Source organism: Cheilinus undulatus, linkage group 21 (genome assembly GCF_018320785.1).
Source record: "Cheilinus undulatus linkage group 21, ASM1832078v1, whole genome shotgun sequence".
NCBI lineage: Eukaryota > Metazoa > Chordata > Actinopteri > Labriformes > Labridae > Cheilinus > Cheilinus undulatus.
In genome coordinates this window covers 35,981,508-36,004,007 of record NC_054885.1, presented here as the reverse complement: position 1 = coordinate 36,004,007, position 22,500 = coordinate 35,981,508, and the positions used below count along the sequence as shown (strand labels likewise).

Below are 22,500 nucleotides of genomic sequence, written 5' to 3'. Positions count from 1 at the left end.
GGATTTAATCTTTCAAGACACTCAAGTTCCAGCCTTGCTAGAAAAGCTAGCATAAGGGCTACGAAGGCATAGCATCACTGGAACAAGAAAATATCTGGCTGCAAGAGGGAAAAAGTAAGAGGCTATGAGTTATGGTTTAAAAATTACTTAGTTTAAATACCAGTCATATACAACTTCAGTTTCAGAGGGTTAAACTGGCTTAAGTTTTGTATCTATTATCATTATTAGAGATACTACTGTGTGCATTAAAGATAAAAATATGAACGTGTAACTCATGAATGTTTTTAATAAACTATGATTAAAGCCATAATTGTTTTTCTTATGTAAAATTGTAGTTAATCATTTTTAAATTGAGAGTATCCTGCAATTTGTAACAATTTGGTAGACATTTTTGGTAGACACCCTTGATACTCAAACGTATGTGCAAAAACTAGTAAAAAATAGTGGGTTTTGTATGATATATCCTCTGTAAGATGCTGAGTCATGAGACATCACAGCTACCATCCCCCTCTGCACAACCTGATGCAACTGAAACTTCCGTCTCCTTCATTGTGTAATGCGGTGACCTGCTTCCCTGTGCAAAGTGAGCTGGAATGCATAATGACACAGACCGGGCTTATTACAGCACCTTTTTTCATGCATTTGAAGAAAACAGGGGTCTACTGTTTAATTAATTGTGCTGATGCAACTGACTCTTACAGTCAGTTTAAATGTTTTTGTTTTCATCTGAGAGACCCCAAAAAGACTCATTCCTGAAATATGTAAAATATTCTTAAATGAGAAGTCAATTATAAACGGGAGACAACGCTGCTTCAGCAAGACATGACCGAGATACATAGTTCTAGGAGACAGGACTACGAGCCAAAGTGGAGGTCTTAACTCCCCAAGAGCCCTTCTGATTTGGTCCTAAATCTTTAATGGTACAGAGAAATATTAAACCATGTGAACCTGGGTTTTAGACCTTCTCACAATGTTTAAAGCATCAACATCATCTACCAAACATGACTGATTTAGAAGTAAATTCTCCCTCAGCTCCCCTTTCAGAAAGGTTTTGGTCTGTTTAGGTCGGCTTGTGGGAGGCGTGGATAATGCATTTCCTCTGAGTCTGTGAGAGAGCAAAATTAATTTTAGAATTTGGAAAGCAGAGAGTGACTCATGAGCTTTCTGTGATCCTGTTTTCAATTATAGCCACTGAAGACTTTTTTCTTGCTTGCTGCAGCATCAGGTTTCTTTGCGTTCTGTAAATGTGGCTTGAAGTCTCAGATACTACAAAAAGAGAAAAGAAAAGCAGACAATGGCGTATGAAATCAGAGTTATTGAAAAGAATTCATCAAGAGGAGGTAGCGAGTGGCAGGAGTGTGGCAATGAGCAAGCAGAAAAGGAGAGGACTGGTGAGTAGGGGGAGTTACAAAAGATAGGGTCAGGCAGAGGGGAGGGAGTGTGGAATGGAGTAGGAGGGAGGAAATAATAAAAAAAAAAGTCAATGTGGAGAAAAACTTTGATGATTAATCCTGACACAAAGGGGCTGTAGATTCAGCACAAACCAGATAGAAAAATCTCTGTTCCCTTTCTTACAATATAACTACGAGGGAATCTGAGGAACGCTGTGCCTGTGTTGTCTATGTTTAGTGAAATGTGGTTGAATCCACTGAGCCGTGCCTCAGCTGTCCCGGGTGTTGATCTTGACAGCGTGGCGAGTAAGTCAGAGGTCACGTTCCCAGTTTAGGTTAGAAAATAAGTGCACGGATGTTTGTCTTCTTATAAGTAACCAGTGATCTGACCTTTAGTTTAACCCGACTTGAACCATACGAGAGGAATCCTGAGATGGACTGGAAACTTGGACAAAAAGAACTGAATACCTGGAGCAGTGATTCACTCACTGAATACCTAACACTTTCATTGGAACAATTCCTTTCATAAAGTGTTAAAGAATATTTTCTCAAATATAATTTACTCATTAAAATACGCTGCTAATGAAAATGTTTCTATTAGGGATAGGCAAGCTTCATATTTTGAATTACTGCTATTTCATTACTGTTTAGAAATCATGAAACACATTTGCTGTTTTATGTTTTAATTATGTGACAATCAACAACCAGTTTTTTCCTGATATTCAAGCAATAGAGAGACTAAGTTTAAGATAAATGTATATCCAGGAGAGGCAAAAATCAATATTATTAATTGCTGTTGTTCTGCTCATCTTCTCTTTCCACAACTCTAATTTTTCTTTTATTTCTGCATATCATTTTCCTCTTTTTCTTGGTCTCTCCTATCCCTTTTCAACCCTAACACTGCTTTTGCATATGGCTGCTTAACATGAGTCTGGTTCTGCTTCAGGTTTCTCCCTGTTAAATTTTTTTAAACTTTAACTGTTGAATGTATTGAACTTAGAGTGGCTCTACGTTGGGTCTTCATTAATAATAAAACAGAGTAGGTCTGCCCTCTTTGTCAAGTATCTAAAGGAAACATTGGTTATGTACTGGTGCTTTAGTATATCTAAAGACTGAATGACAGAATTAACTTAGCAGCTTGATTCAAACAGTGTGCTACACTTAAGAAGAAGAACAATTGATGAAAATATATGGTATAAACACCAGTCAGAATAATAGTGTATTTAAGGTGCCACTGATAAAAGTGAATTGCTATCATGTTGTACTTGAGGGCTCTTAAACAAGACTAGATTATAAAAACACTTGTCGTCCAAAATAACAAAATCCTGTCACAGTACTATTTTAATATCACTGTATTTAGTCCACTGTCACATTTAAAGCTAAGTTTCTGCAGCTTCGATTAAACAAGATCCACTACTATACACTGTGCTGTTTAAAGTGGTCTTATGTTATTCCCCTCTTTGTCAAGAGCTCCATGTCAAACACATTTAGTGGACTAATCCCCTAAATGGGTTGTTTGCATATTTGTTCTGGTCTAAAATCTTTTTATTGGCCTCTTTAAAACATCTGCTGCTCTTGTCCTGTATCTACATTCCCAGACGGGACAAAGACAGTTTGTAGTCTGGCCTCATCTTCACATGGCTACTTTTGTTTTTGATGATGACCCAGATGTTTTTTCACAAATGCGTAGGTGGCTGCAAATCTTATTCCATGTGATAAAATCTAACAAGTTTCTGCATATCCTTTCAGTGATTTTCCAAGTTTGCTTTTCAGAACTCAGTTTTGCTGAGACAAGAAGACAGCATAAGAGCATGACTAAATCACATGAAGAAATTGAATAATTCTATGTGGTCATTTAATTGCACTAGACTGGGATTTTAGCAGCCCTCTAGCACCGAATCAATTACATATCTAAGACCACATGGGCTTGGGACAGACCCAAGAGAGGGACATAAACTTGCATGTACACACACCCAAACACTGTTTTCCCACCCTCTGACAGTGAATCCTTTAATAAGAAGAGGAAATTGGAGTGGTGGCAGAGCAAACATGGCCTGTTGTGTTATTAAAGAGTGTTTGCAGAGTGCAAGCCCCAGTTCCCAGAGTCCTCATCGTACAGCTCTACATAGTAATGTGGCCTTTTGACCCCACAGTGGTCATCATGCTCATTATATCACCTGGCCCTGGAAACTGTCTGTGCAACTGTCAGATGTCTATGTTTCTATGTCTGTATTTCATCACAGATATTTACTCTGAAAGATACAGTATTTGACTGCTCTACGTCCAAAATTCTGTTAACTATTGCTGTATATCTTAGCCAGGACACTCTCAGAAAAGAGACTTTAATCTCAACAAAGTTTTCCTGGTTAACAAAGGGTTAAATAAATTAAATAAACTTTCCTGGTCTTAATAAAGCTGGTATCTGAATCACACATACAGCTTTTTCCACTTGTAAAGAGTATTATACCAAGTAGCAGGCAAGGGTTAACAAGTTGTGGTACCAGTTGGGTGTAAGGTGCCAAATGAAACTTAAAAATATAACTTATTCTTGGTTCTAACTTCAATGTAGTGCTGCTGTAGTGAATTTGAAATAATCACAAGACATTCGTAACCGAATTAAAGGATAAACCCTCAGTGAAGAAACTTCTTATTCCAAGTATGCCATTAAACCAGGATTGGTTGGTATCCAGTTTTTAATAACGTGACACCTTTCCCAATTTCCCCGTGGTGTAAGGTATTGATGCCATGTGATTGAAAATACCATTGTACAAAAAGCAGGTCATGCACAGCCCATGTTTCATTCAATTCTTTATGAAATGCTTTACTGATTAAAAAGTATACAGACACTTAAATGTTTATTACCATATTACCCAACCTTACCCTACACTATAACTGATTAGTTATATAAACTAGCACATGCCACCATGACCAAAAACAGCAGTAACACCTTCAGGAGAACCAGGCACCCTTGATGTGGGCTTGATTTGTAGATACAACACCCACAACCTGCCTTACGACATGGCTCCAGTTGAACACTACAGCTTAAGCTTGTGGACCGATGGCAAGAGCAAGAGTCTACCAAGACTGGGGATGTCAGGTGGGAACCTCCCTTCACTTGTGTTTCATCTGGGTAGTCCAAAAACACTCTGATGTACCAGAGCAAGCACACTCCATGCTAGCTCTGACATGCAGACCTTCTTTATCTTTTCCAGTCTACCACATGGACACTGGCTGACACAGCCCTGCCAACTTCAATAGACCCAGGCTCTGAATATCAGTTGAACCACCGCTGTGCTGCCCACTATCCATCATATATAACAACTATTCAGCTTTAATTAATATCTATTAACAGATATCTGTGTGCAGCTGCTGCTGACAATCCTCTCATAGAAGTTGTTTTTCACCTCTGACTTGTCTCAGTTTTCAAGTTGCCAGCCCTTTAAAGGGATACTTCAACATGTACATTCACCACGCTATGAAATAATAACGTATAATTGTGTAACATTACGACACATGAAGCAAATACTCTGAACTATTTCTTGAGTGAACCACTGGGCGGAGTGACACAGTGCAGCAGCCATGTCTGGAGTGTAGTTCCGGCTTTGCATTTAACTTAAAAACATCTCCGTCTCGTAATATTCCATGATTATTTCATAGCGTGGTGAATGTACAGGTCACAACTAGTCCACGAGAGCGTTTTGGAGTTGTTAGATTGTGTATTTGATGAGTTTGATGAGGGAAAGTAAAAATTCCGTCTGCTAACATAGCATTAGCAGTGCAGCTGGTTTAACAGTCCCCCCCAGATCTAGAAACAGCTTGTACCGACAACTAAAGGAAACAGACCTATTACTAAGACTATAGGAATTATGGCAATGGTCGAATTTGCCAAAATGTTGAAGTATCCCTTTAAGACCAGAGTTGGCTACCAGAGTTGACAAGTACTTTTGTCATCAGAAAAAGCCGATGGATTAAGAGTTTGCACAAAATTCATGTGATACCTCGTCTTGACTGGGTTATCATATCTAGACGGTTAAGATTAAACTAAAGACTAATTTAACCATTGTGAGTTATATTTAAATAAATGTTTCAAAAACAAATCACAAAACACAACCAAGACCCACTCATTGTCTCTCACAAATACAAGCCAATGGGACTCTACCTCTTCTTCATACAATCATATTACTTTGAGTCTTGAAGGCTGATGAGTCCATGTCAGTGCAAGTAGCTTCAGCATCTAGAGTTACTTAGCAGACATCTGAGAAATGTTTCTAAATTGCAGTAAATGACAGTAGAAGCCCACAGGTTTGTCTAGACTGCCAGAGGAATGCATTCAGACTCCACATGCGGTGGTGCACAAGAGAGCTGTTGTCTTTCTAGGCTCTTCATCTGTGTGTGATATTGAGCAGCACAAGGAAAACATCCTTCAGCTGCAACAAAGCTTTTTGAAAGGTTTAATCCATACACTATGAAACAAAAGAGCACTTAACCTCACTGACTTACTCATCAATCCAAGGCTTATTTGTTTAGCTTTCAACTGAAGATATTCATTTAGTGAAGCAATTTCTCCGTAATAACACATTCCTAATTGCAATCGAATGGATTTTTAAGCCATATAACAATTTTCTAGCCCAAAGTACCTAGAAGTTAACCCCAAAGTATGTTTACACAAAAAGAAAAATGGATCTGGAAGCTGCCAATTCTCTGAGGTTAATTTTCTCCACACAATGAGTCACCCAGCTATTATCCGTTAAATACTCACCAACAGGAGTTTAAAGTCATTAGCAAGGCTGAGCTATTAAACCTGTGTGGATGTTTATCTCATCTCATCTGCAGGTCAAAGTGTATCAGATGGCTGACAGCAAGCACTGGTCTAGTGGAGCACAGGTTTTAGGAATCTGCCCTGTGTCCTTAAACATACCTCACATCAGTCAGACGTCCAAAACGTACGACATGAAAAGTTACACTTGCATTATACAATCCATTAGACCTACTAGACCCATCCCCTTCTTACAGAACCCTTCATATATCTTGGTTATTTGCATCAGACTGTGCATCACAACTCTGTAGCAGGCACTAAAAAGCCTGTCGGACAGTTAGAATACATCTTCCTAGTTCAGATTTTGCTGCTTCATATGGTTCTGAGAACAAATTATCCATGGCTGTAATCCACAATTGGCCAAACACAAGATCAACAGTGACGTTTTGGCGCAAGAGAGGGAGAAACGCAGTTGCAGCTGCTGCTCTGACAACTCAAATGAACTCTACACAGCTAGGACAGATGTGGAAAACTATGACACAAAATAAGATCACATCTTTTCACAAAATATGTGCCAATTTTGGCAGAAAAAAATGTTTGCAAATGCATTAAAAGTCTTATGTCACTTGCACGGGTGCTGCAGGTAAAAAAATTGAAGATTATGCAATTTCAGACAGCAGAGCTAAGGCAATCTTTTAAAGGTTAAACCTTGTTAAAAGGTTAAGGTAAACCTTGTTAAACCCGAGAAAATAAGATGTCAGTGTGCAAAAACTGAGGATGATGATGAGGTATAGATACAGCACAACCAACATGATACAGTATCTAACACTGTGGGGAAAATGTACATTTTACAAAGACTGTTACAGCCATGTGTAAAGATAAAAATTGTAAGGCCAAAAAATGCTGACAACAGGATTTTTAGCACAAGAATAAACGTAAGAGCCAAAGAGATTAGGATGTACAAATACAAGCCTGTTTTCTGCAGGTTTTTAACATTTGGTCAGAACGAATCAGACCTAATTACTGGATTCCATCAGCTATATAAATTCCATGTTAAGCTTAAGTGTATTTAAGAGATTAGGGTTAGGGTTCTTTAGGGTATTTATTTGTTATAGCAATTTATTTGTGTCTTTTATTTGGTCTGGAATTTGTTCTAAACTTAAATCTATTATTTTTTCTGGTTAAAAGCGATTTTCACTTTAGCTTTGAGAGTGAAAAGAGTTGTGTGTTTTTATTATTAAAACACTTTCTGTAAAATAAAAGATTTTTTAATTTCTATAATTACAAAAGAGAGACATATTTTGTAATTTTACATTAACTCATTACCATAATAGTGTTACACTGAATAATATATTGTTATTATTAAATATGTTAACGCAAAAGAAGATAAACATATCCCTAAATTGGTGCTGGAGCTAAAATGAATATGTATTAAAAGAAAAATTGTCCCCATGCCAGGAAGCTCCCATTAAGGGATTTAACTAGCAAAGTGACCTTTCAAACTAGCATGTGAAAAAGTCAAAAGAAGAGCATGCTGACTCAATGTTACTTTTTGTTGCTGATGAAATCCTTTAACAGGATCTTCTTGATGAGTGGAATTGTTCTAATTCTTAAAAAATGCCACTCCCATCTCATAAAAATCATAATAATACAGTGAACCCTTAACCATAATTTTAATCAGAAGGTCAATTTAGTGAACCATTTCACAGTAATGCTACTCAAATCAAAATGATATCAAGCATGTTTTTAGTGGGGAAGCTCGTATGCCTGTAATTTAAAATCCAGTTAAATGAAAATTGAAATGCATCAAAGCCGCCTCATCTAGAACTAAGAAAACACTCAGAAAAAGTCAAAAGTTAGTACTACCTTTTAACACAGGATCACAGCATCAGCAGATAAACAAATCAATGCCTGTTTGCAGAGTGAGGCTAAAGTATTCAGGAATAGCCCCATCAGCCCTTGATCCTCCGTAGGATCAAGGGCTGATGGTTAGTGTCCACCTGGCTGTGCCGAATGTGGTTACGACTTCAAGTTATTGTATGCAAGTATAATTTAGATAGCTTACATACAACTTCATCCCCATCTTCTAGATAAAAACCGGCTAAACTGCATTGTTCCATCCTGATGCTATCAGTATTATCAGTTTAATGTGCTTTGTTTCTATCCGGGTTGTAGAGTATCATGACAGTAAGGGTGCTGACACTCCTGGAGCTACAATAGAGGCAAATAGTGGCAGACAGCAGCAGTACAGTTAAGGCAGAGCATTTCACCTGGCATCAGAGTTCTAAGACTAACTGTCCACAGGAAAAGGAGTAGTGGATTTTCAACATTTTGCCGACTTAAACAACAAAGGTGTATCACTTTAAGAGTTTTGAAACTTAAGATCTCCAAAACCCTTACACAACATCATGCGTGACTTTCCACAAGCACAAATGCTCATCATTCAATCAACAACACATCCAGCAGGAGCCCATCATCCCTCTGACACACTCCATATCTCAGTGTGTGTTTGTGTGAGATATAAAGTCTGTCACTATGGTTGTCCCCTGGCTTTAAGAGTGATATTTATGGACTGTGTCTGACCCACATAGAAAGCTTAAGAGTACAATACACTCCAGAGACTCGTGTACTACTGACTACGATCATTTGCAAAGTCTCCACACAAAGTTTGTTGCATTGAAAATTGATTGAATTTGTTTCTTCTGTGGTAATTTTCTAAAATTTTTAATGCATAAAATCAACATGGGTCATTAATTCTAGCTTATGACACTTCAACAACACTTGGGCATAAATCTAAATGTCACTGATGTTTACAGTACACACTGATACAAGCGACAGAGAAGGTGAATCCTTTCTTTAAAAAAATCCTACAATAACTTTAGAGGATAACTTCTAATTTTAAATTGAGGATAAGTCTAGCTCTAAGAATGGTGAGACAGAGTTCAGTTTCTGTTACAGTTTTAAGCTGGTTTTTGATTGATAACATAGACACTAAAGTTCTGTTTTTTCCCAATGCTAACTTAAAGGAAAGTCAAATGTTTCAAAAGTTAAACAACTAAATATTATCTAATAAAGAACAAAAAATGCACACATCCATGCAGTGTGATACTAGAAACCTCAGAGCTGCTATCCTTAAAATGTACAGCATATCAGGCTGCAGAGATGAAACCTTATCAGTTTTAAATTACAGAGCTCTGGTCACATTCATGAAATATTTTGCATTTCAAACCTATGATGCTGAATTCCACAATAGATGCATAATCTTGCAGTCCTGACTTATTGCCTGAAACACGAGACACAGAAGGTAACGATGACCTTTTCAGCGTCCCGTCAGACGCTGCTGAAAGGCCAATGTCTGTTCTCGCCTGGCAATGCAGCGAGGCCACAACAGAGCTCTTTTCAACAGCTCTGTGTGTATCAGCATATCTGAGTGTGTGTTAGGCTAAGCAGAGGCGGCTGACTCTGAAAAGGTGAAGGTTGGTTGCTGTTTTTCATCAGTCTGATACAACTGAAGGGTAAAGCTTTATTCCTCAGGTCAGAAGAGTATGAATATAACAATTTAAGGCTCTCTTGGCTCTCTGTTCTGGCATAATAATAATTTCTTCTTCTAGTATTGAAGTAATAAGCCATTTCAAATATCTTGACTGAGAGGCCAAATAATTGCTTCAAAAGTATATGAGCTCAGATTAGCAGAGCCATTATGTAAATGAAAGTAGGTTTCTTCTACAATGTGCTTCATTTTGCTAATCTCATCTGTCACAAGGACAGATCTTTTTAAGCCACTCTGTTTTTACTCCTCAGGATGATGTAGCTTCTGACTAAATGTGAGGTTTGAAGCTTTGATTTTGTCCTTTATTTGTATCTTAAATTTTTGAGTTATGTTAATTTGCTACTGATGAAAAAACCTGATTTCCTGATATGGCTATAACAACATAAAACAGTTCAACATCATACAATTCAGCAATTTTATTCTGAAGAAATTGTTGGAAATAAAGGTGGATGGAGCTAAAAATAGAGGTGATTTTCAGTGACACTGCATAGAGAAACAGTTTCAACAACAATCCCCTTGATCATGAGTCACAGCTAGCATCTTTTCGTGGACTTAATTGAGACAGCGGTTAAAGGAGGTTGCGATAAGGCAGGTAGAACCATTGCAATGGAAATGCAAAATGTGCTGTGCTGAGCTAAAGTCATGCTGAGGCAATCTGTACCATGCCCACGTGCATTTGAGCCCCAAAACCCGGTTTGTGTGACCAGTTTGAGTGATCTTCACTGTGCTCAGACAGGGTTAAAGTTCCTAGGTCCTGGTAAAGATGGAAGAGGAGGGCTTTGGCCTGGTACGACTGCTCATGTATGCATGCATGGGTGCAAAAGCATGCACTTGATGTAAATCTATATGGCTGTTCTTCCCAGCAGTCAATCTAAATGGTTGGAGAGAGTTAAGCCCAGTTCAAACCAAAGTTTGCGACAAGATGGGTTCAACAGTTCACATCATTCATACACGGGTGCACAAGAGTAATTCATAATCAAATCCCCCTCGTCTTCACAACTGTAGGGTGGCAGCCATTTCCACAATACACATTAGCACAAAACGGCGTTGCTAGCTCAGTCTTGTTATAATGAAGATATCACAAAACAGTTAGTTTTCCATGGTAAAAAATTTGCTCCAAGAGCCTTGAATTTCTCATGTGTCAGCTCATGTAGCACCACGCCTCCTGCAAAGCAAACAAGGGTGTTTACAGGCTGAAGTCTGTGTGAAAAATGAAGAAAGAAAAACCCCAAACAAATGTAATCATTCTGAAATTAACAACATGAATATGATCGTTTTACTTTGAGCAAATACTTGTTGGTGTATAAAGCCTTCCAACATGAGATTTCCATTTTCCATTTCACATTTATCTGCTTGCAATGTGCAGCAACGAACTTCCAAGCTGAATGAGCCGAATTGCAGTTAACAATATCAGACGGCCTGATTCGAGCTAAGACCGTCCAGTTCAGACAGCTGCAATCATCGCAAGCTTTGTTCTAAAACAGCCTAGATGTATCACAAATATTTGGTCTGAACTGGGCTTTATGTAGGTGTATTTGGTCAAAATGACTCAAAATAAGCAAAAAGAAGTGAAAAAAGTTACTGACATATCGTCTGTGTATTCATCCATCTTGCTAACTCTGTGGGAGCACACTTCTTGTAAATTGTGTGAGTCATATTACAATGTGATGACGTCTCCATGCCCTGGTCAGGTCCAGGCTGAAGAAATCTGCGTTCAAGCCAGCAGAGGGCTGGAAAGGAGGGACAAGCGTGCTTCAGCATAGAACAGGACAGGGAGGAGGAAATGGAGTTCTAAGGTCAGTGAACATGCAGGTTCATCTGGTTCTGTTCATGAGGTCAGAACAGAATAAGTAGAAAATTGGAATTTGTTGTTTCTGTCAAACACTTGTCAAATTGCTTTTTTTTACCCCTCACCATAGCCAGACCTGATTCAACAGACACTGGCCCAAAACACCAGCATTTGGCAGGTGACGGGTAGGAGAAAAAAAGCTTCAGCAGGAACAAAAAGAGAGAATTTCCTTCAATTTTGGTCTAATTTGATATAAGGTTCTTCCAGCTGGAGAGAAATGAAGACTTTCTTTCCAAAGCTCATCATTAGTTTCTAGGAGGAGTACTTTTCTGTATTTTCCAGAGCAGAGACTCGACTTAATGATTCCCTTCAGCTAACTGACCACATGCGTAGAGCTAGCCTTTGACTTTGCCGCACACAAACACAAACTCTACACAGTGCTGGTAATGGATCTTTGTCAGAAACAGCAGAACATGCTCAGTGTGTGGACAACATCAAGGGCCAGGAAACATGAAGAAACAGAAACGTTAGATAAAACAGAGGAGAGGCTGAGACATGAGGGAACATCCTTCTGTATACACACATTTCTGTGTTGTGCAAAGGCAGATTGATTACAAAGCTGGCCACAGAGCACACACACAATTTAGGGGATGAAAGACAGAGGGAATGCAAACTCTGAACAATAGCAATTAGAGCACGATGGAAAACCTTCTCTGCTAAACCAGAAGGCAAATCTATTTCTCTTTGTAGGCAACATCTCCAAAAAGCCACACAGCATTAAACCTGACACTGACTTAGTAAAAACAACATTACAATGTAGACACATAAACAGCCGGGCTCTTAAGTCAAATATGAAAAGCATGCAGTGACATTTATCAAGAATGAAAAAAACATGATTAGATCTCTGACAAAGAGAAACGTGCAAAGGAAGGAAGACAACAAAAGCAGACATTTACTCCCTCTCTTTACATTTGCCTTCTCACAAACTCACACATGACACACATTCTCTCCCGGTATGTAAAACACTCACCGTGTGAAGTGTGTGTAAATGTGTGTGAGTCGTCCCTCTGCCAAAGTGCAGTGCTCCAGTGAGAGGCCAAACTCTGCTGTGGCTCTGGAAGCTCCCCGCCTGCCCCTCCCACCCATCCATGTCACATGACTCAGCAGAGAGGGTAATAAGACACGCCCACTTCCTTCCAATACACCCCTCTCCCTCCAAAGGAGCAGGAAAACTGAGCTTACACTCCCAACTTTAGGGAAGATAAAGTATGAGTATGAAATAGCAGAAGTTAAACATTTTACGGGGAGAAGTTTGGTTTTTTAGATAAAAAATAGAGTCTGTTTGAGCATGTATCTATACTGAGGTTGACCCTAACCTGTTAGCCAGCTGGATGTCCTCTTTTTTACCTGCAGGGATAATTTACAGCCCTAATTACCTGGCTTGACCCTTTCATCAGCTCTTAAGGCTCTGCATTCATCACATCCCACTCATTCCTTGAACACAACTCATCCCAGAAAAACTCCAGAGACTTTCCTTGACATTGTAAAATGATTTTCTCATCACCTTTGCTTTTTTAACACTAAAAACTTTTGATGATTTGTTTTGAGTAAAACCAGTTAACCAAAGCCACATTCAAACATAAAGGATTCACTGCAATCGAAACCATTTTATGGTTTTGTTTTTCAGGACCATTACCAGTGCTAGCACCGCCAACCTCTGATCCTCTTCGCATGTTAATGTCCCCATTCCTGCGCTATCATCCCTCATTCCCAGTGTGTTCATCGACAAAAACTATTCGTCTACAGCCTTCGCTTTCCATGTCAAAAACTAGACTAAAACTAACAAAAATAGATCTCTGATGACTAAAACGGACAAAGACTAATGTTAGTTTTTGTCACAATGACTACAACTAACAAAATGTAATCAAGTTTTCGTTAGACATTCAAAATCTGTAATGTTTCTCCACTGTGGGTAAATCTGTCAAAATGCAATACATCTGTAGTTATTCTGTCTCTCAGCTATAGAAAGCAGGAACCCCAGGTTTGGCAGGGTGCAGAGAACACACTAGCATGATTTGGTACCAGATTTAGGCAAGAAAATAAATGCTTGTACTAAAAGTAAAGACTAAAATGTGAGGACTTTTTTATGGACTAAAACTAAAAAGGGTAGAAATTACTAAAATGTGACTAGAACTAAAATGCATTTCATTTCAAAAATAGCCAAAATTAACACTGCTCATTACTTTGGTTAAATGTTTGTATAACCTGAGACAGCTGACATTCAACTTGATCTCCATTTCTAGATTAAAGTAGTGCTAAACCACTGTTCCTATGAGATGCTATCAGTGATATCAGTTCACCATTGTTTACATCTGATTGAAGAACAAGTCCATCACAGAGAGGGGTCTATCCAAGATTAAAACACTCAACAGTCAATGAAATGAGACCTGATTTTAAAGCCATTTGATTATCCTACATTAAAGACCTGTATTTATGATCATAGTTACTTGATTTAAATGAAAAAAAGAAGGTTTTCATGATGTAAAGATTTATTTTAAACAGGATGAGAGTGATTACCTTAAGAGCAAGCACTAACATTTGTATAAAACAGCCACACATGTAATTTTTGTTATTATGAAAAGAATAAAACATGTATGTTAATTTTGACCAGAAATCTATCACTGTTTTCATGGGGTTGAGGTTCTTTTTACAAGACAAAAACAAACAAAAAAGTTATTTCAAGGATACTAAAATTAGTATTAGACTGCCTAACAGTTGCAAATGTTCACTTATTTTAAACCTCAGAGCAAACCAATTACTTTGTCAGATGACTGTTCTTATAGGCTTTTTATATTTGTGTGATTAAAGACTAGAGGAAACAGCTGTCTTCAGGAAGCGTAATTACACAGCTGTGCAGGGGCCCGAGTGCAACCTTACAGTCACTTATACACAGAGGGCAGCACCTGCATTCCTCCATATGATGAAGAGTCATGTTTCTGAAAAAAAGCTGGCAGGACATGCTGGAAAGATGGATTAGTTTCACCTCATTATGCCGATTAGCTGCCAAGATAAACCTTCCTCATGTTAGTGTAAAATCCCTGCTACACCCAGAGCAGAAAATAAACCCTGCTCATTTGAGCGATCTGGATCATCGATATAGGCCCTGGGGATCTTACACTATTCCAACATACAGTTCACACAAACAATGCAAAAAACACACACACAATGTTATCTTATGAGTGTGATCAAAACCAGGTCTTACCATATAAGGAGTTAAAATAAAGCCATGTTACACTAAGTTTTACAACATGGGTAACAGCACATTTTCCCAAACAAGGGGCCCCTCGTCTTAAAACCGTCCAGTCTTTGCCGTCTCTCTTTTCATCTCCCCCACTCTGAAAATGCACTTTATCGCCCAATAAAAACCAGTCAGTGTTTAAAAACTGACAGGGTTTAGGGAGGACCACAGAGGGTTTTCTGATCTGATTTCTAACAGGCATGCATTAAGTTTAGATAAGCCAACAAAACAGTCCTATGGATGATGCACAAATAAAAATATATGGATACTGCTACACAAGCATTGTGTCACTCTTACCTAAACACAGAATGTCGCCATATCTAAAGGGTATGCTAAAGCATTCACCCTCTTTTGATTTTACATAAATGATCATTTGTTTTGTTTTTTGCAGAATGATGGGTGAACGTAAAAAGCCTACAGAAGGAATTAAATTTCCTACAGCTGTTTCATGTAACTTTTTGTAGATGGATTAGAATATTTCCCACTCAAAGATGATGCTCAGGTTTGCAGCCCAGGTATACACACACACACTGACATGATCGCCATTGAGACATGTGCAACACTAAGAGGGAGAGAGAAATCTGCTGATGCATCCCTCCAATAAATCTAATGATTGAGATGTTTCAGGATAAAACTAAAAAATGACTGCATATATAAGCCATTCCATGTCCCCAATCATAAATATACAGTAATACTGATTTATACTTTGGTATCGCTGTGAGCTTGCTTCTTACTACCATTGACACCAAAACCTACATGATTGTCATATACAGATGTTCAAACTGAGCAGCCAGTTTTTAATGAAAGGTTCTGTGTGACATTTGGCCCATGGGACTTGACTTTGTTTTTGTTATTTACATAAAAATATTGATTTATATATCCAGTATCACCATTCTGCTAAAAATACCAATGAATGATCTCTGGTCCATATTGCCGTATTGTCCATAAGCCTCAGTCTTGAGTGTATAAACGTGTACATTGATGCATAACATAATAGATGCTACTCAAAGGTTAAAGATGGCATTTTGTCAGATAAAGAGTTTGCACTCCCCTCTCTTACACCCTGACTTCTGTGTGAACCCACAGAGTGGGCCTACCATCATTTGTTTGATTCCACCACAGCTGGCATGCTCTTTTTTACAGAGATGCTGCCCTTTTCACATGAAAGGTCCCACATTTCACGAGAAAAGGGGCTGGAACGACAGAGATTCTGTGGCAGAGGCTGATGTTTCTGGGCCCTGTTGAGCCAACATGGTGTCATGTATTGGCAGACATACAGGGCTGCCTGGCCGACCCCTCACAGAGTTCCACACAGCTGTCCAAGGTCTTTCATAACATAGAAACATGAGGAATAGTAGAAGCATGACTCACTGACTACATAATTCCTAATGCTCAATGCACTGATCTTTTTCCTCCACAGGGATAGTGTGTAGTATCTGCTCTGCATGGGAATTACTAGGTCTGAAAAATTATAGCAAAGGGAGCACAGGGAGACATCTGTTTGGCTCTTCTGTTGATGGAGAATTAATGATCTATTTAGAAGTTGAAGTATAAATTTGGATTTCACTGGAAGTCTTAATGAGGTAAACAGAAATGACAAAAACAGGAGGAAAACATTTGCAAAAAGAGCATCATTTGTATGAAGGTCTTGTGCTGCTCATGTGAAAGCTGTGGGTGGAGAACAGAGGAGCTAAATGTTTCCTTTGTGCAAATTTTGTCTCTCTTTCTGCCTTAAGAGAGAAAATAACAAAGCCCCCATACAGGACATGAAGAGACCACACAATCAGTGTATCCATCCATGTTTATGTGCATTTTTATTTGTCAAGTAATTCAACCTCTGGGAGAAAAAAAAGTATTTTTAGTGTAAAATGATTTACAGTAAACAAAAACAGCAATAAAACACCCATGCTGTGTATGTGTATACCAACACTGCAGGATATGTCTGATCTGATGCTTGTTGTATGTCTTAATGTAAACTAAAGCTGCTTCAAAAGCAGGTGTGGGATCAACAACCTGTGTGACAGCACCTCCTGCTGGTGGCTTGTTGAGTTGCAGCTTCTAAACAGAGATTGTTAACATTACAGTTACACAATCTGATTTCTTCCCCCATGCTGCTGAAAATCAGCAGAGAAAGGCACAGATAGGCTAGGTGATGTGATGTAGGAACTTAAATATCTTTAAGGTCATTTAACCCCTTGGAACGTACAGAGGCTTAGCTAATTGTTTTGTTTTCTTTTTATTTCACATTTTTATGACAATGATAACTGTAAATCAAAAAGGAGACTAGTCTAAAGCTGGGTAATTAGTAAAGTTTAAATGTTAACAGCAATTTTGGCTGCCCATGATCACGAAAACAAGATAACAGGGATTAAACAATTATTCTGCTACATGTCTAGTATGGTCCATTGGTTTTGTCATAAACGGTAAAGGTTTCAGGATGTGTTGCTGTATTTTGGCCACAGATGTACATTGCCACTACCTCAAAAGCACAGAAAACTATTCTTAATTATTTACATACTTAAATATTTACTAAAACAATAAATTTCATTTCATGTTTGTAATTACTGAGTGGTTAGCAAAAGGTCTAAAATACCTAAATTACTGGTTTAAATCCACCTTAATATCCTTTAGTGTAGGTCGTTCTTGTCTCAGAATAGATCAGTCCTTGTAAATTACTGTTAAACAATGCAACAATGACACTCCAAGGTTAATATTAAATATACAACAGAAATAAAACCAGGTATATGTTTGCTTGTAGATATTTAATTCTGCCTTCCTTTACCTCTAAAATTCAGCCATTTGTTTGGTACAATACATATACTGCATATCATACATGATACAAATATATAACAGGAAAACAAGTGCAAAATATTGCATACAAAGCACTGACATATCAAATTCAAAAGCATCAGTGATGAGTAAATACTGGCTAATAATAAGCCACTAAATATTCTACTTGTTTGTTTACTTGCAGTGCAAAGGACACTTTTAAAATCCTCATGAGTCACATAAACACTTCTCCCTTTATAGAAGTAGTTCACATATCTGCAAATGTAAATAGAAGGTTTTAATATTTCTTTAGAGGTATAACTGCAAAGTCCTGGAACACAATATCACTTTAGAAATACAGTAGGAAGTCAGAACAGCTGTGTTGTCAAACTTCCACATCTATTGTTTCAGCAGTTTCATTTACTGAGAAATGGTTTCCTCATAAGAGGGCTGCACTCAACTCTGCAGTAACAAAGAGATCAAACCAGGTCACAGCTTACACAACAGACAGCGGAAAACTAAGGCAGGTGAGCTCTTGGCTTTTCTATCACCTTTTTTATATTACCAGTGTTTTTGGTTTGTAACACTAACATAGCTAACTGATGATAGCCTCTGTGGCTAATCACTAGCATGCTAGCAACTTTGAGTGAGCTGTGGCTCATCAAAGCATGTATAGCATGCTAGCAATTTTTAGTGAGCAGAGCAGACAATTAAAATTAAGGTAAAAAATAAAAAAATTAGTAAGAAATGGTATACTGGTGCAAGTAATTAATATTGTGTTTCAATATTATGTTTGGTTTTGTGTGTGTGACTTTATAAGTAGGAAATGCTCTGTTTTAATTTTCTGTTTTGTTGTGTTGTTTTGCTTTAATCTGGGTTAAACAGAACAGTTGTGGAACATAAACTCAGGATAGCTCAAAGGTTTAAGCTCATCAAAGAATGTCTTAAGACTCAATTATGCTCTATGTTTGAACCATATATGGATACAGACAGAGCTTTCTGTTTATACTCTGCGTTTGTTTTGTCTGTTCTTTTTGCATTTTCTGCCAGGATTTCCCCTCTATTCTTTTATTTTCTAGGGCCTGAGCACCGAGGGTGCAAGGACCCTATTTAAATTGGTCAGGTTGGTCATTATTATTTTTACCTCCACCAAGGAGGTTATGTGATCGGCAGGGTTTGTTTGTTAGCAACATAACTCAAAAAGTTATGGACGGATTTTGAAGATGAAATTTTCAGGACATTTTGGGAGTGATCTGGATCACTGTCTGGATCCAGGAATTTTTTAAAGGATTCTTTACTATTGGGAGACAGGGCTAATGGCGGAGGTCTGTGCTCTCAGACTGCTTTTCTAGTTATTTTTATGCGTTCCAAGCCTTTTTGGGTCCCTTATCATCCTCAAAAACTCAAGAAATTTGGCACACTTATGAAGGGTGCGCAAAATGCGGGGTTGATATAGGTTTCACTGATGACCCTCAGGAATTGTCCCATTTGTCCCACTTTTCGTGCTTCTATGGAACAGCCCCAGAAGGGACTTTGACCTAGAGTTATGAATTTTGGTGAGTAGATTCAGCTCAGGGAGCTCTACAAAAAAGTCTCCTGGAGCAAATCTCTATCTCCAACAAGAAACCCACCATGTTGAATAAATTAGCCCAAAATGAGCTGTTTAAGGTCTGTTCCAGGGGTCATAGCTGGACAAATTCCTCCTAGGACTTTCATTTGATCAACTTGTACTTCAGCATACAGCTAGATGAGACATGGCTGATGAAAAGTTATTCAGGACTTTCTCATTAGTCGAAAGGCGTGGCTGTGGTGAGCCCTCAAATTTGCGTAGTTTTTTACAAACAGGAAGTTGTTTGTAATTTATTTTCGTATTTTGCTCCAAAATAGAACACACACCAGGACAGCCTGCCGTCAACATTGATCATCCTTATTTTTTTAAATTGCATTTGATCACGCAGGTGTCTGTGGAATGACCACTGTGTTATCATTACAAATAGTAAATGTCTGGTCTCACTGGCTAACCATATTCAAGGTTCTGGTATTTTGAAAGCATTCTTAGAGTCTACATTTGGAAAATAGCCAAATTATTTTTCCAAACATTTTGGCAGAGCCTCCTGAACTCTGGAGTACATTTTTGCACAGAAGGAAGAATTTTTGTGACTTGTACTCATCTAAGAAAACAGCCAGGAAAGTAGAAATGATTAAGTGATGCCTTTTTAAATGTCTTTGCAGGATGATGATGACGACAATGAGAGGGACAGTCTCATGGTGCAGTGTCGCTCTGCTCTTTGCTCCGACCGCTGTGTCAGCTGTGAAAAGGCTTGAATCGATTAATGACCTGAAGAAAATTGATTTTGGCCAGTCTGTGCCAACACACAGTCTTGTACTGCTCTACTGGTTCGCCCACACAGTTAACATTGACAACACAGATGCCATACAGCTAACCTTTGATCCAAACAATGGAGAGTATGGATCACACTATTACAGCAACTTTGAGGGGCTACTGGACCCACCACCTCCAGGGCATCGATACTACACCGTTGGAAATATCTACCAAGACACACCAGTTCGTCTTCCCTCTTATGTTATCAATCCCAGAAGGCAGTACAGGACAGGAAACCGAGACAGGATCATAATAAGAGTCAGGGGATGGAGGATAGACCAGGTCTATCTCACACAACACTATGGCAACTCCAACTCTCATGGGACGCCTTGGTATGATCCACATCACACCTACCATATCACTACAGACCTCTTAAGACAGATCAGAGAGTTTTCTGTGGGGGGACACCATCACACTTTGGAGCATCTCAGAGAAAGATTTGGAAGTAATGCTGATGTTTCTAACATCAGAAACATCTGGAAAGACCTTGCCTGCCTGGGACTGCTTTTGTTTATTGTAATACAAGAAAGGCATATCACTAATCAGCACAGACAAAATAATCCAGATGCTGACGTTTTGCTGGCTCGACTTCTTTTACTATTTCTTTTATTCGTGTGGATGATGAACTTTATATCTCAAAAGGAAAATAGAAAAAGGACTAATGAGTAACAACAAGCTCTAAGCTCATAGTGACACTTCTAATCAGTATTTTGCTGTGATAACAAGTACAGTTATTTATCAAGATCAGCTTAAGTTACCTTGCTCTGTTGGGAAATCAAACTTGTTTTTCTTGTTATATTGTTCAGATTTTCTCACTGTTAAATCTAAGGGTTTTTTGAGCTAAGATCCAAACTTCAGTATTTGTCATTATATAAATTTGAGTGGTTGAAAAATCACAGATATTTAGGTTAGTTGAAGCCAAGGAATATAATCCTTCTCTTTTTACCTTTTTACAAGTTTTAAGTTTTATTTAAACATCTAAAAAAGACATCTGAACTTTCTTTTTGCATTATAATTCCAGTAATAAACTTGAATTTTGTATACTTATGCAAAAAATGTTCAAAATAAACCTCTGAAACCTTAGGGCTATTGGAGTGTCTTCATTTCTTCAGCAGTTTTTCATCCTCCATGCACCTTGATTGTTGGCGAAGTTGTGCCAGAACACGCTACTTTGGAGGGAGCACAGTGGTGGCCAATCAAGAAGAGAGAGAGGGGTAGCTGTATGAGGCAGTACAAGTCAAGAATACAAGTCACAGTAACTCTTCAGTGACCTTTAATATTTAAAAAGAAAAACACAAAAATTGAGCAACCTGAATCAAGATTTTTTTAAGTGTTTATTTTTACTGATAGTAGAAATAGCTGATAATAAGCCAGGCACTACAGCAGCAAGTCATTTGTCACCCTGAAGCTCAAATTAGAGGCACTTTGTGGCCTGTTTAATCCCTAGAGCTGAAGATGACTAACAAATTTTAGTCATTCCTTTGCAGGATTGTTAAATAAAGAACTACAAATGCAAAACTCTTCCCTTTGTCTTCATCCAGTTTAAGCATGCTTACAAACATAAGTTTCACTCATCAGACTTGTTTCCACCAGCAGCCTCTTCCCTTTGGTTTCATTTCCACAGAAACAGTTACTTAAGAAGTTCTCTTCTTCTCTCACTCAAACTCAGAGACCAGACATCCCCTAGCAGCAAACCGGCACGGTGAGCGCTCTCATTTTCTGAATTCTTTTGTTTTGAATGCATTTCACTCACACTACATTGTGAGTATTGTGTTCTGTTTTGCAGTTTGAGTTGAATCCAAAAAATGTAACTTTGGAAGAATACTCAGTTCATGTGACTGACTCTGTCTGCTTCGACTCAAACAAGAACGTTCTAATAGCTGGTTGCACGTTTTACTTTTATCAGAAACGACAGAAACCAAATCATCCTCAGTCATACCTTTTTGCCAAAAGACAACGTCTAAATGGCAACGTTACATTGGCAACAATTGGCAAAACATGAAGTACTGACCAGAAGCCAAATTCATGACCGTGTGTGGGAGTTTGGATCATAATTTCTCATATCGCCTCTAGGAGAGAAGGAGGAATGAGGGAGGAAAAGAGCGCATATGTCCCATGAGAAAATATGAAGTTCTTCTGATTCTCTGTCCTACTCACTGTTCCCAGAACCAGAATCAGAACCAAGCAGGGAGAGGCAGCTTTCAGTTTCTACACTCCTCACCTTTGGAACAAACTAGCAGGGATTCTGAGGCTTTCTACATCTGTAAACACTTTTAAAACAAACTTAATCACTGCCACCTTCTCATAAGTTCAGCAACTTCTTTGATTCAAAACTTTCACTTTAATTTGCTATTTAATGAACTCTTCACAGTTTTCTTTTAAGCTTAAATTTTCTCTAAATGAAGTCTAATTTTAATTCTGTTCATTTTTTCATTGTAATGTCTTTTTGTTGTATTTTAAAAGCTCTTTCATTTTTAATCTCTGTAAAGCACTATTAAATGCTTTGTGTATGAATACTGCTGCTTTACAAATAAGCTTGCCTTCCCTTGATATACCTGTTTATT

The 22,500-nt window shown here is 38.2% G+C and overlaps 2 protein-coding genes across 8 annotated transcripts in view; one reads left to right on the top strand and one right to left on the bottom strand.

Moving 5' to 3' along the window:
- Positions 1-22,500, bottom strand: part of LOC121529223 (septin-9-like) — a 136,000-nt gene that overhangs the window by 24,832 nt on the left and 88,668 nt on the right. Inside the window, exon 1 of one of the 6 annotated variants that reach the window (XM_041816990.1) lies at positions 12,517-12,591. The exons of the other annotated variants lie outside the window; for them this stretch is intronic. The gene's annotated coding sequence lies outside the window, so the exon portion shown is untranslated. Of the gene's footprint in view, positions 1-12,516; positions 12,592-22,500 lie in introns of those variants that run through there. 6 annotated transcript variants of the gene reach the window in all.
- LOC121529225 lies at positions 17,979-21,111 on the top strand. 2 transcript variants are annotated; one of them, XM_041816992.1, is made up of 2 exons: positions 17,979-18,080; positions 19,786-21,109. In XM_041816992.1, exon 2 carries the CDS (start codon positions 19,787-19,789, stop codon positions 20,603-20,605), a length of 819 nt encoding a protein of 272 aa, XP_041672926.1. In that variant the 5' UTR covers positions 17,979-18,080; position 19,786; the 3' UTR covers positions 20,606-21,109. The 2 variants fall into 2 exon arrangements, with proteins under 2 accessions (XP_041672926.1, XP_041672927.1); XM_041816993.1 differs by having other exon boundaries at positions 17,987-18,076; positions 19,786-21,111.